Here is a 13,547-nt window from a genome sequence, read left to right as displayed (position 1 = left end):
CATCCCATCTGGTTACAGAGTACCTGTCTTGACTGAATCATGCCGAGAGAAGCTAGCTAACGAGGCTAATTGAGGCGAGCCATAACGACTTCTCACCATCCTACAGTTATCCTACACATAACCACTCCGTTCAGATTATAGTGTAAATAGCAGCCTACCTGTTGGCTTCTGGTCGTTGTTGCTTTTCTTTCTCATTTCACTTTTAATTCTGTCATTTTCCATTGATTTAGACATCTCCTAATCTACACAAGCAGGGCAGCAATGCAATTCTCTCTCCACTGGAAGCGCAGCGATCAGAGCGCATGCCTTTATTAGTGATTTATTAGTCACATCATGCAGTACTTGTGTTTTTCTAAGTGATTTCAAAGCCATTCCCAAGTTTATAGGCCTATCACAACTAAATAAATCACTGATTTTATTGTGACGGTGAATGCTATATTAAATGGATTTATTTGACTTTTTAAAATGTCGATGTTCCAAAGGCACAACAAACATGTTTATGTTAAGTAACGGTCAATTACTGTGAGCCCTAGGTCAGGCTGCTTTGACCACTGTCTGTCATTTCCCAACATAACAAATACCGTACACACACAGAGTAGGAGACTTGGTTTTAACAACCAGCGCCAGGGCATTGGTTTTGGCTTGAGTTGACTGGTCAGAACTGTCTGGATGTAGGATTTCAATGTATTGTCTCAGGTCTCTCTCTTGTACTCCTGAATTATACATCTATGCATCTCTGTTACACATTCCATTATAGTAGATTATCACGATTGTATTTTAAAATATCATGATTGTATTTTAAAATATCATGATTGTATTTTAAAATACCTGCGCATCTCTCATTGTTGTGTGCTATACAGAGACAAAGCACAGGCTGTCCCTGGGAATGTTGCGGAACATCCACTGTCCTTATCTGCCCCCTTTGACCTCCCACCTCTGAACTTCAGTGGACCTGTCACACTGACAGCAGGGGGAACACCATGATGAATCTCATGTTTTTTCCCCTTCTTATCGCTCAAAGGTCATACTGTCTCTTATTATCCTCCCCCTTTCCTACTGTTGTGTGTAAAGATGAGAAATTGCTATCTTTTTCATTGCTCATCCTTTCTTAAAGGCCATTTCTCTATCTCCACTAGCTCAGGATGCACTTCATTAAACAGTAGCAATCTTCCTCCTCAGCTGGTTACTCTTTGAGGTAGCAGGTTCCAACAGACACACACACACACACACACACACTTTTACGGTTATTGTTTTACGGGCCTTGTGCTGTGATATAATGGTCTCCCAGGCAAAGTCGCCTAGTTTTATGGACCATAGTGAGATCTGATGAACACGGCCCAACCCTGGATCCGAGAGGTTGATGAACTGCCTGACATTAAAGAGATGAACAGCCATAGACTGCCAACCACTACAGTATAATAGCCAGTAAGATCACTTTCAGTGACTCCATGTGACATAAAGGTATAGTGGAAAACAAGGTGGCACAACGGGAAAAACACTGGTGAACAGGTGTGATTCAATCAGCACTGTGTCCTTTGTGTCTGAGAGAGTGGAAGGACAAAAGGGAGCGTGAGAGAAAGAACAAGAAGCAGAGGGAGGGGATGAAGGGGGAGATATGAGAGAGAAGTCTCGCTATTGCTGGCCTGAGGTTGAGTATATCATGATAAGCTGTAGACCACACTACCTACCGAGAGAGTTCTCATCGGTATTCTTCGTAGCGGTTTACATACCACCTCAGTCTGAGATTGGCACTAAGATCGCATTGAATGAGCTGTATTCCGCCATACGCAAACAAGAAAACGCTTACCAGTACGGCTGGTTGGGTTGTGCTTCGGAGGACGCATGGCTTTCAACCTTCGTCTCTCCCGAGCCCGTACGGGAGTTGTAGCGATGAGACAAGGTAGTAATTACTAGCGATTGGATACCACGAAAATTGGGGAGAAAATGGGATAAAAAAGAAAAAAAAGAAAAAGGAAAAAAAGAAAACGCTTACCCAGAAGTGGTGCTCCTAGAAGCTGGGGACTTTAATCCAGGGAAATTTTAATAAGTTTTACCAAATTTCTATCAGCATGTTAAATGTGCAACCAGAGGGAAAATAACTCTGGACCACCTATACTCCACACACAGAGATGCATACAAAGCTCTCCCTCGCCCTCCAGTTGGCAACAATTCCACAATTCTATCCTCCTGATTCCTGCTTACAACGGAAAATTAAAGCAGGAAGCACCAGTGACAAGATCAATAAAAAAGTGGTCAGATGAAGCAGATGCTAAGCTACGGGACTGTTTTGCTAGCTCAGACTGGAATATGTTCCGGAATTCTTCCGATGGCATTGAGGAGTTTACCACATCAGCCACTGACTTTATCAATAAGTGCATCGATGACGTCTTCCCCACAGTGACCGTACGTACATATCCCAACCAGAAGCCATGGATTACAGGCAGCATCCGCACTGAGCTAAAGGGTAAAGATGCCTCTTTCAAGGAGCGGGAATCTGACCTGGAAGTTTATAAGAAATCCGCTATGCCCTCCGACGAACCATCAAACAGGCAAAGCGTCAATACAGGACTAAGATCGAGTCGTACTACACTGGCTCTGACGCTCATCGGATGTGGCAGGGCTTGCAAACCATTATAGACTACAAAGGGAAGCACAATCGAGAGCTGCCCAGTGACACAAGCCTACCAGATGAGCTTCGAGGCAAATAACACTGAAACATGCATGAGAGCACCAGCTGTATCAGATGACTGTGTGATCACGCTCTCCGCAGCCGATGTGAGTAAGACCTTTAAACAGGTCAACATTCACAAGGCCGCTGGGACAGACGGATTACCAGGACGTGTACTGCGAGCATGCGCTGACCAACTAGCAAGTGTCTTCACTGACATTTTCAACCTCTCCCTGTCTGATTCTGTAATACCAACATGTTTTAAGCAGACTATCATAGTGCCTGTACCCAAGAACACTAAGGTAACCTGCCTAAATGACTACCAACCCGTAGCACTCACGTCTGTAGCCATGAAATGCTTTGAAAGGCTGGTCATCGCTCACAAAAACACCATTATCCCAGAAACCCTAGACCCATTCCAATTTGCATACCGCCCAAACAGATGCACAGATTATGCAATCTCTATTACACTCCACACTGCCCTTTCCCACCTGGACAAAAGAAACACCTATTTGAGAATGCTATTCATTGACTACAGCTCAGTAATCAACCCCATAGTGCCCTCAAAGCTCATCAATAATCTAAGTAACCTGGGACTAAACACCTCCCTCTGCAACTGGATCCTGATCCTCAACACGGGCCCCTCGGGGGTACATGCTCAGTCCCCTCCTGTACTCCTTGTTCGCTCATGACTGCACTGCCAGGCACAACTCCACCATCATTAAATTTGCTGATGACACAACAGTGGTAGGCCTGATCACCGACAACATCGAGCCAGCCTATAGGGAGGAGGTCCGAGACCTGACCGTGTGGTGCCAGGACAACAACCTCTCCCTCAAAGTGATCAAGACAAAGGAGAAGATTGTGGACTACAGGAAAAAGAGGAACGAGCATGCCCCCATTTCTCATCGACGGGGCTGAAGGGGAGCAGGTTTAGAGCTTCAAGTTCCTTGGTGTCCACATCACCAACAAACTAACATGGTCCAAGCACACCAAGACAGTCGTGAAGCGGGCACGACGAAACATATTTCCCCTCAAGAGACTGAAAAGATTTGTCATGGGTCCTCAGATCCTCAAAAGGTTCTACAGCTGCACCATCAAGAGCATCCTGACTGGTTGCAGCACTGCCTGGTATGGCAACTGTTTGGCCTCCAACCGCAAGGCACTACAGAGGAAAGTGCGAACGGCCCAATACATCACTGGAGCTAAGCTTCCTGCCATCCAAGACCTCTATACCAGGCGGTGTCAGGGGATGACCCTAAAAATTGTCAGACTCCAGCCACCCTAGTCATAGACTGTTCTTTCTGCCACCCCATGGCAAGCGGTACCGGAGCGCCAAGTCTAGGTCCAAGACGCATCTAAACAGCTTCTACCCCCAAGCCATAAGACCCCTGAACAGTTTGTCAAATGGCTACCCAGACTACTTGCATTCCCCCCCCCCCCCCGTCTCCACACCACTCTCTGTCATCTATGCATAGTCACTTTATTTAACTCTACCTACATGTACATACTACCTCAACTAACCGGTGCCCCCGCACATTGACTCTGTACCAACACCCCCATGTATATAGTTATTTTTACTGCTGCTCTTTCATTAGTTGTTACTTTTATCTCTTATTCTTATTTTTTTGAAAAGGCACTTGTTTATTGGCTCGTAAGTAAGCATTTCACTGGAAGGTCCACCTACCTGTTGTATTCGGCGCATGTGACTAATACAAATAGATTTGATGAGGGGGGGATATGAGAGAGATCTCTCACATATTTCAATGGGAGGAATGGGAGAGGAATATGAGGGAGATAGGAATGGGGGTAATAGAGAGGGAGGGTGGGGGATGAGGAAATATGGGGGGAATGAGGGAGAGAGGAATGAGGGAGGGAAAGCGTGAGGGTGAATATAAGGGAGAGCGAATGGGGGTAATATGAGGGAGAAGGATGGGGGGAATTTGAGAGAGGAATGAGGGAGAGGGGGGGAATTGAGAGCGAGTGCGAGGAAAGGAATGATGGAGAATTTGAGAGGAATGCGGGAATTTGAGAGAGGAATGAGGGGAATATGAGGGAGAGGGGGGGGGAATATATGAGAGGAGAGAGGGGGGAATATATGAGAGGAGAGAGGGGGGAATATATGAGAGGAATGAGGGGAATATGAGGGAGAGAGGGGGGGAATATGAGTGGGGGGGAATATGAGAGAGTGGGGGAGAGGGATGGAATGGGGAATATGAGAGAGGGGGGATATGGGAGAGAGAGCTCAGTTTATTGGTAGCATACACAGTTTTGCAGATGTTATCACGGGTGCAGCGAAATGCTTATGTCTCTAGTCCAACGGTGTAGCAATATCTAGCCATACAGGAACTATACACACAAAATGTTAACATTTTTAATAGAAATTTCTGTTTTGGAATGAGCAGCCAGTTTGGTGGTGTGCTGGGATGGTGTTCCTCAGAGGTAATATAGTCTTGTTGTTCGACCGCCTATCTAGACTGCTGCTCTTCACTTTAAATGGGATTGCTCTGGTGGGGCTAACTGCTTTCCCTATTCTAGGGGTTCACAAGGCAACCAGACACAGTCTGGACTATGGGAGAGGGGGGGGGATCTCCCTGCTCCCCTGCCTCTGACTTTGAAGAGGAAAATGAAAAGAGGGAATTAAACTTTGAAAACATGTAGTTGATGTGAAGTCTGTATTAATCTGCATGCTGTGTCTAATCCTGTTAGCTGTGGTCACGGTTCCACTTCTCACGTGAAGAAACAGGACACACACAAACACACAATGTATCTGCCAGCGTGTTTGTGCAGATGTGTGTGCTAGGGCTGTCCCGACTAAAAAAAAAATATATTGGTCTACTGAAAGTTGTCTGATCATTTTTTAAACGTGTATTTTTCCATATATATATAGACAACCTATGTGTTTTTAATAAAATCAACTGTATGCATTGAGCTTGTTTGATGAAATAAGACAAATACCTCGAGGGCGCCAGAGATCTAAATAGCCAGAAGAAAAAAACCTTAGCCTGACCCAACTATTCTCCTGCTCCTGCCGTTACTCTCCTGAAGTTGCCGGAAATAGGCTACACGAGGAGTCGCCAACATTTCTCATGTGGAACGCCGATTTATCTTACCATTTCTACCGATCTGCGTGCCAGTTATGGTTTTCATATGCAAATTTTCATGAAACTGTTTCATTTTAATTTATAATAACGTCTTCATACCTCAATCATTGTCATGTGGTTAATCAAAATTCTATCCAAATGAAAATGATACAAACCTAAATAAATAGTAACTTCTATTACTTCTATTATTGCCAACTATGTAAAAATAGTCTACCCAAAGACTACAAATAAAAACATTGCAGCCTGCAGGTAGAAAATATCCTCATAAAAATAAATATCCTATAAATCGAATTCGCTACATGTGACCTGCCTGCAATGTACTTGAAACATTGTATAAACTATTAACTCGTGCCCAGCCTGTACGCTATTTGATCAAGGGAAAAGAAGCAGTGTTTGACTTGGGCAGGAGCTCACCTGAGCTGAGTACCGGCACCTCTAATTTTCTACTGCTTGAGCTCCTGTTCCTCCTATAGAATATTAATTACAAGTATTGTCCAGCTCCTGCACCTATATATAAACATTACCAGCAATCAAAATGAGCACCGGAACCTATTTCATTCCAAGTCAAGCGCTGATGAGAAGTCATAAGGTAGGCCTAATTTAGGACGTTTCCATTGGATCAGAGCATGACATGTTTCCCTTCCACACTGAGTGGTTATCAAAAGAGGGAGAGTTGGAAAGATTTTTCAAATACATTGAGGAACTATTGTCATTCTCAATGGATGTAAAAGCAGACTTTGTTTGCTTGCTATTTTGAGGTGAAGAAAACATTACTTGGAGAAGTTCCACAGCTCATTAGTGACGGTGCGTTAAATCAGAAAAAATATCATATCCTCAAATGGGCACATTTCTATGCGTACATTTGCGCGCAGGCCAGGTAGCCTTTAGGCCTACTTCTATGCGTACATTTGCGCGCAGGCCAGGTAGCCTTTAGGCCTACTTCTATGTGTGCGCATCCTTACTCAACATTGACAGGAGCACTCCAAACACAAAGACAATGACTAAATTGTCAACTCGTAAATGGAATGAAATAAACAAAGTGTAGCAAATTTGCACTCTGCAAATAATATGTCCACTCTGACAATGAGAACGGGAAGACTGGAATAATAACATTGAATACATTAAAATAAATCATCATAATCAAACTAACAAACATTGTAGATTAGAAATGGTATGTCATTTAATACACATATTACTGGTGATATGTAATGGGGAAGTGATATACGCCGACAATCAAACGCAAACAATTCACACAATGAAGTTATGAAACAATGAATATGCACAAATTGTCAGGAGAGTGCATTCTGGAGAGAGAAGTGCATTGTGCATCTGGGCGCATGGTCATTCCAGACATCTGCATTGGCCGTGCAGCATTTACAGTGATATGGCCTCAGCAGGAGTCAGGGCATTCATACTTCTTGAGCTTCGCAGAGCAGCTCAGAGCTGTTGTGAAGGAAGTGTGTTTGTGTTTATACAGGATGGCCCACCCCCTCCAACCGTCAACAAATCGTGTCAATGCGGAGCTATGCATAGCGCTCCGTATTGTTACACCATTTGGGAGGCGGATGGCGATGAGCTCCGTTTGGATCAAACATAAGTTGTCTTTTTCTAGGCCTCCGCAATGGATTAGTTCACTGAGATGGGCGCATATATATATATTTATTTATTTGTTGCTGCTCTACTAAAACAATCTCGGTCGACCAACAGCCTAACGACAAAACAATCGACCAGTCAACTAATCGGGATCAGCCCTAGTGTGTGCTATGTTGCTTTATAGCGATGCATCGTCCATGATTGTGTGAGGAGTTAGCCAAAGCGTGGTCCATACTGTCCAAGTGACTTTGCCTCCAACTGGTGGAAACACTCCTCTGCAGAGAGAATGAATGTAGTATTAAACCCTATTATTCAGCATCATTACGTCCAGGCCACCACCACTCAATACACAATTACAATGGCTGATGATATATACTGTATTGTTCCTTTTGTGCTTAAAGCTGATGTTGTATTGGTACTTTACAGGATATTGTAGTCAGATCATTCAGTCCTACCATTGGAATGAGTTGGTCCAGTATATTGTATTAGTGTTTATGGCACCAATAATGAGTGGTATCATTTCAGACCAGTGGGTATTGATTTAGCCCTGGTTTTCATTGAGCCTGGTCTCCCAATAGAATTCCCTTAGGACCCCGCAACCCATTCCAGCCCGATGGCTAATCAGCTTAATACTGCTGCACATTGATCCTCATGCAATTTCTAATTACAATCACTCACGACTAGCTTTGTATTTGGGACAACAGATCAATTTTGTGTGTGTGCACGTTTCTGCAAGTGTGTATGCATGCGAGGGTGGATCTCTGTGTGTATGTGTGTGTACGTTTCTGTGAGTGTGGATCTGTGTGTACAGTGCCTTGCAGAAGTATTCACCCCCTTTGCTATGAAGCCCCTAAATAAGATTGGGTGCAACCAATTACCTTCAGAAGTCACATAATTAGTTAGATTGCACACAGGTGGACTTTATTTAAGTGTCACATGATCTCAGGTGCACCAATACACCTGTTCTGAAAGGCCCCAGAGTCTGCAACACCACTAAGCAAGGGGCACCACCAAGCAAGCGGCACCATGAAGACCAAGGAGCTCTCCAAACAGGTCAGGGACAAAGTTGTTGATAAGTACAGATCAGGGTTGGGTTATAAAAAACAAAATCTAACTTTGAACATCCCACGGAGCACCATTAATTCCATTATTAAGAAATGGAAAGAATTTGGCACCACAACATACCTGCCAAGAGAAGGCCGCCCACCAAAACTCACAGACCAGGCAAGGAGGGCATTAATCAGAGAGGCAACAAAGAGATTAAAGATAACCCTGAAGGAGTTGCAAAGCTCCACAGTGGAGATTGGAGTATCTGTCCATAGGACCACTTTAAGTCGTACACTCCACAGAGCTGGGCTTCACGGAAGAGTGGCCAGAATAAAGCCCTTGCTTAAAGAAAAAAAATAAGCAAACATGTTTGGTGTTCGCCAAAAGGCATGTGGGAGACTCCCGAAACATATGGAAGAAGGTACTCTGGCCAGATGAGACTAAAATGTAGCTTTTTGACCATCAAGGAAAATGAAGCATGGTGGTGGCAGCATCATGCTGTGGGGATGTTTTTCATCTGCAGGGATTGGGAAACTGGTCAGAATTGAAGGAATGATAGATGGTGCTAAATACAGGGAAATTCTTGAGGGAAACCTGTTTCAGTTTTCCAGAGATTTGAGACTGGGACGGAGGTTTACCTTCCAGCAGGACAATGACCCTAAGCATACTGCTAAAGCAACACTCAAGTGGTTTAAAGGGAAACATTTAAATGTCTTGGAATGAGCTAGTCAATGCCCAGACCTCAAGCCAATTGATAATCTGTGGTATGATTTAAAGATTGCTTTACACCAGCGGAACCCATCCGACTTGAAGGAGCTGGAGCAGTTTTGCCTTGAAGAATACACAAAAATCCCAGTGGCTAGATGTGCCAAGCTTATAGAGACATACCCCAAAAGACTTGCAGCTGTAATTGCTGAAAAAGGTGGCTCTACAAAGTTTTGACTTTGGGGGGGTGAATAGTTATGCACACTCAAGTTCAGTTTGTCTTATTTCTTGTTTGTTTCACAAGAAAAATTATGTTACATCTTGAAAGTGGTAGGCATGTTGTGTAAATCTTTTAATACAACCCCCCCAAAATACATTTTAATTCCAGGTTGTAAGTCAACAAAATAGTAAAAATTCCAAGGGGGGTGAATACTTTCGCAAGCCATTGTATGTGTGTGTGTGTGTGTGTGAATGTACGCTACCGTTCAAAAGTTTGGGGTCACTTAGAAATGTCCTTGTTTTTAAAAGAAAAGCACTTTTTTTCATCCATTTTTAAAATAACATCAATTGATCAGAAATACAGTGTAGACATTGATAATGTTGTAGCTGGAAACGGCAGATTTTTTATGAAATATCTACATAGGCGTACAGAGGCCTGTTATCAACAACCATCACTCCTGTATTCCAATGGCATGTTGTGTTAGCTAGTCCAAGTTTATCATTTTAAAAGGCTAATTGATCATTAGAAAACCCTTTTGCAATGTTAGCACAGCTGAAAAAGGTTGTGCTGATTTAAAGAAGCAGTAACACTGGCCTTTAGACTAGTTGAGTATTTGGAGCATCAGCATTTGTGGGTTCGATTACAGGCTCAAAATGGCCAGAGAAAAAGCACTTTCTTCTGAAACTCATCAGTCTATTCTTGTTCTGAGAAATGAAGGGTATTCCATGTGAGAAATTGCCAAGAAACTGAAGATCTCGTACAACGCTGTGTACTACTCCCTCCACAGAACAGCGCGAACTGTCTCTAACCAGAATAGAAAGAGGAGTGGGAGGCCCTGGTGCCCAACTGAGCAAGAGGACAATTACATTAGTGTCTAGTTTGAGAAACAGATGCCTCACAAGTCCCCAACTGGCAGCTTCATTAAATAGTACCCGCAAAACACCTGCCTCAACGTCAACATTGAAGAGGTGACTCCGGGATGCTGGCCTTCTCGGCAGAGTTCCTCTGTCCAGTGTATGTGTTCTTTTGCCCATCTTAATCATTTCTTTTTATTGGCCAGTCTGAGATGTGGCTTTTTCTTTGCAACTCTGCCTTTTATTTAGTTTTTGTTGATATTTTCTTAAAACTGCATCGTTGGTTAAGGGCTTGTAAGTGAGCATTTCATTGTAAGGTCCTGTTGTATTCGGCACATGTGACAAATAGAATTTGACGCTCCAGATACTCAACTAGTCTAAAGAAGGCCAGTTTTATTGCTTCTTTAATCAGAACAACAGTTTTCAGCTGTGCTCACATAATTGCAAAAGGGTTTTCTAATGATCAATTAGCCTTTTAAAATGATACACTTAGCAAACACAACGTGCCATTAGAACACAGGAGCGATGGTTGCTGATAATGTGCCTCTGTACGCCTATGTAGATATTCCATAAAATAATCTGCCGTTTCCAGCTACAATAGTCATTTACGTCTGCACTGTATTTCTGATCATTTTCATGTTATTTCAATGAACAAAAAATGTTTTTTTCTTTCAGAAACAAGGACATTTCTAAGTGACCCCACACTTTTGAACAGTAGTGTGAATGTGGATCTCTGTGTGTGTACATTACTGTGAGTGTGGATCTGTGTGTGTGTACATTACTGTGAGTGTGGTTCTGTGTGTGTGTGTGTGTATGTTTCTGTGAGTGTGCATGCATGAGCCCTGCATCAGGTAATACCAGACTGTGTGGCGCTGGCAAGATTAATTGCCGTGAGAACAGGGAGATAAGAGAGCTGCCTTGTACCTCCACTGGTCTACACACTGCATCTGTAATGGAGAGACTGTCCTGGACAGAGAGAGCGAGAGAGAGATGCAGTGATATAGATTGCGAGATAAGGCAGGGGTTGGCATTGGGCCTCTCGTGTTGCACAGGACGTTGTGCAGACAGCTGTGTGTGTGTGTGGGTGTGTGTGTTTCTCACAGTGTGTTTGTGCGCCCATGAGGACTCTTATCTTCTCTTATCCCAGTTCATCAGGGTCATTCAATATAAACTATCTTCCAGTTCAGTTACAACAGACATATCAAAACAACAGATTTGAAGCTGTTTACAAAGCAGATTCATGCCAGTTTATTCTGTAAATAGAGACTGGGATAAAGAATGTGTCCGCAGCAGAGAAGGACAAGGACATAGAGGGGGAGAGGGAAGGGAGAGCTTGCAGCCTACAAATAGGATGAGTGCCATGGCATTATATAACATAGATAGAGAGGTGTTGGGTTGGCGTGTGCCTGCCTGTATGCGTACATGCTGTAGTGTGTGTGTGATCTCCATGTGAGTGTTGCAGAGTCAGGGTTGGAGTAATGATAGTGACCGCTGTAATGACTTGACAGAGCCCTGTGCTGCTGTATGGTTCAGAAAGTGCTAACCTCATTGTCTATCCCACCCACCCAGCCAGTGGATGCATTATGCTGCTGTATTGCTGTGCTGTAATAAAAGTCTGGCAGAGAGCGAGAGGCTGTGTCATAGTCACCATAATGACCCTTCAGTCTCCTCTGCTTGTGTGTTTGTAGAGCTCGGTTTTCAGGGAAGATCCCTTAAGTGAGAGACCACACAACACACACACACACTGGTGGCTCTGCTCTGATCATTCACCTGGTTAGACATGAGAGACAGTCAGAGCTCTGTGGCTTAGTCAGTCGTCTGGGAGCGGTTTAGTGACTTAGCTAGGGCCTTTAATCGACAAACCAATGACTCGGCTCGGAACAGGAGAGGCTGGGCTGTGCAGTGTGCATGCATGATTTAGGCATGTTTGTGTGAGCGAATGTTTGATTGTGTGAGATTCAAGATGACGTTTCTGGCGTGTGAGTGAATGCACACTGAGTATACCAAACAGGAACACCTTCCTTATATTGAGTTGGTCCCCCCCCCTTTGCCCTCAGAACAGCCTCAATTCGTCAGGGCATGGACTCTACAAGGTTCCCGAAAGTGTTCCACAGGGATGCTGGCCCTGCTGACTCCAATCTTTCCCACAGTTGTGTCAAGTTGACTGGAAGTCCTTAAGGTGGTGGACCATGAAAACACGTGATATCCAGCAGCGTTGCCGTTCTTGACACAAAACCGATGCGCCTGGCACCTACTACCATACCCTGTTCAAAGGCACTTAAATATTTTGTCTGGCCCATTCACCCTCTGAATGGCACACATACACAATCCATGTCACAATTGTATCGAGGCTTAAAAATCCTTCATTAACCTGTCTCTTCCCCTTCATCTACACTGATGGAAGTGGATTTAACAAGTGACATCAATAAGGGATCATAGGTTTCACCTGGTCAGTCTGTCATGGATTGTTCTTGATGTTTTGTACACTCGGTGTATGACTGGAATCTATTCAGGGAATATACAGGAAACAGAATTTATCGTGGTGTTTGGTTGAAGCTGTGAGTGCTGCTACACAGCAGGCATTGAACTGATGGATACTAAAGGTGTTTGCTGGTCTGGGGTTTGTGCAGGCTGCTTCTGCTTTGATGATGCCAGGGAATGTCATCCTAAAGACACGGTCCAGTCTGCTGCTCACTAACTAACCATAAGCCTCTGCGCCATCATATGTCACAGTCACTGAAACATGCTAATGCATTTTCTCTCTGTCCCCAATACTCACCGGCCTCTCCAGCTTGTCTCTTCTCCTTCACTACCACTGATACATACAAGATCTGGATAGATTGATCATGTATTGCTTATACCTAATCAAATGTTGTCTGATCAGTGGTCGTGAAGGAAAGGAAGCTGTTTGAGACTATTGGGACTTGCCAGGTTTTTTTGCCACGATGCCATGTTCTGTTTTGATGTGTCTGACTACGTTTCATGTTCATGCTTGTCTCATTCATCATGCTTTAATCATTGATTCATGTAGCTTTTGTGTGCTTTTTTTTGCGTTTTTGGTTTGACATGGGCTGTTTTTTGTTTGTTTCCTCTGTCCCTTTTTTGCATGTGCCTCCACCATAGCTTTGTACCAATGGCTAGAGGCTGACCGCCAAGGCAAGGACCCCGATACAGCAGCCACAGGTAAACTCCACCAAATGTATCCCGTCTAGAGGTTTACAACTCTCTCTCCCTTCAGATACTAACTTGTATAGTGTCTCCTCTCTTCCTTCATCTCTATCTCCTGCTTTTTAAGACCCTTCCTTACTGAAACGTAGACCTCCACCCCACCACTCTATTTAATTGGGTCCATCATA

General features: G+C 43.9%; 1 protein-coding gene across 8 annotated transcripts in view; it reads left to right on the top strand.

The window, feature by feature from the left end:
• The window catches only part of LOC129838687 (DENN domain-containing protein 5B-like), a 78,157-nt gene that overhangs the window by 21,913 nt on the left and 42,697 nt on the right, over positions 1-13,547 (top strand). For 5 of the 8 annotated variants that reach the window (XM_055905822.1, XM_055905818.1, XM_055905820.1 and 2 more), the window contains exon 2: positions 13,315-13,374. The exons of the other annotated variants lie outside the window; for them this stretch is intronic. In XM_055905822.1, coding sequence (XP_055761797.1) covers positions 13,315-13,374 — 60 coding nt within the window. The remainder of the gene's footprint in view (positions 1-13,314; positions 13,375-13,547) is intronic. 8 annotated transcript variants of the gene reach the window in all.

This window comes from Salvelinus fontinalis, chromosome 39 (assembly GCF_029448725.1).
Source record: "Salvelinus fontinalis isolate EN_2023a chromosome 39, ASM2944872v1, whole genome shotgun sequence".
NCBI classification, from domain to species: Eukaryota; Metazoa; Chordata; class Actinopteri; order Salmoniformes; family Salmonidae; genus Salvelinus; species Salvelinus fontinalis.
The sequence above is the reverse complement of the archived record's forward strand: the minus strand, read 5'-3'. Positions and strand labels throughout refer to the sequence as shown.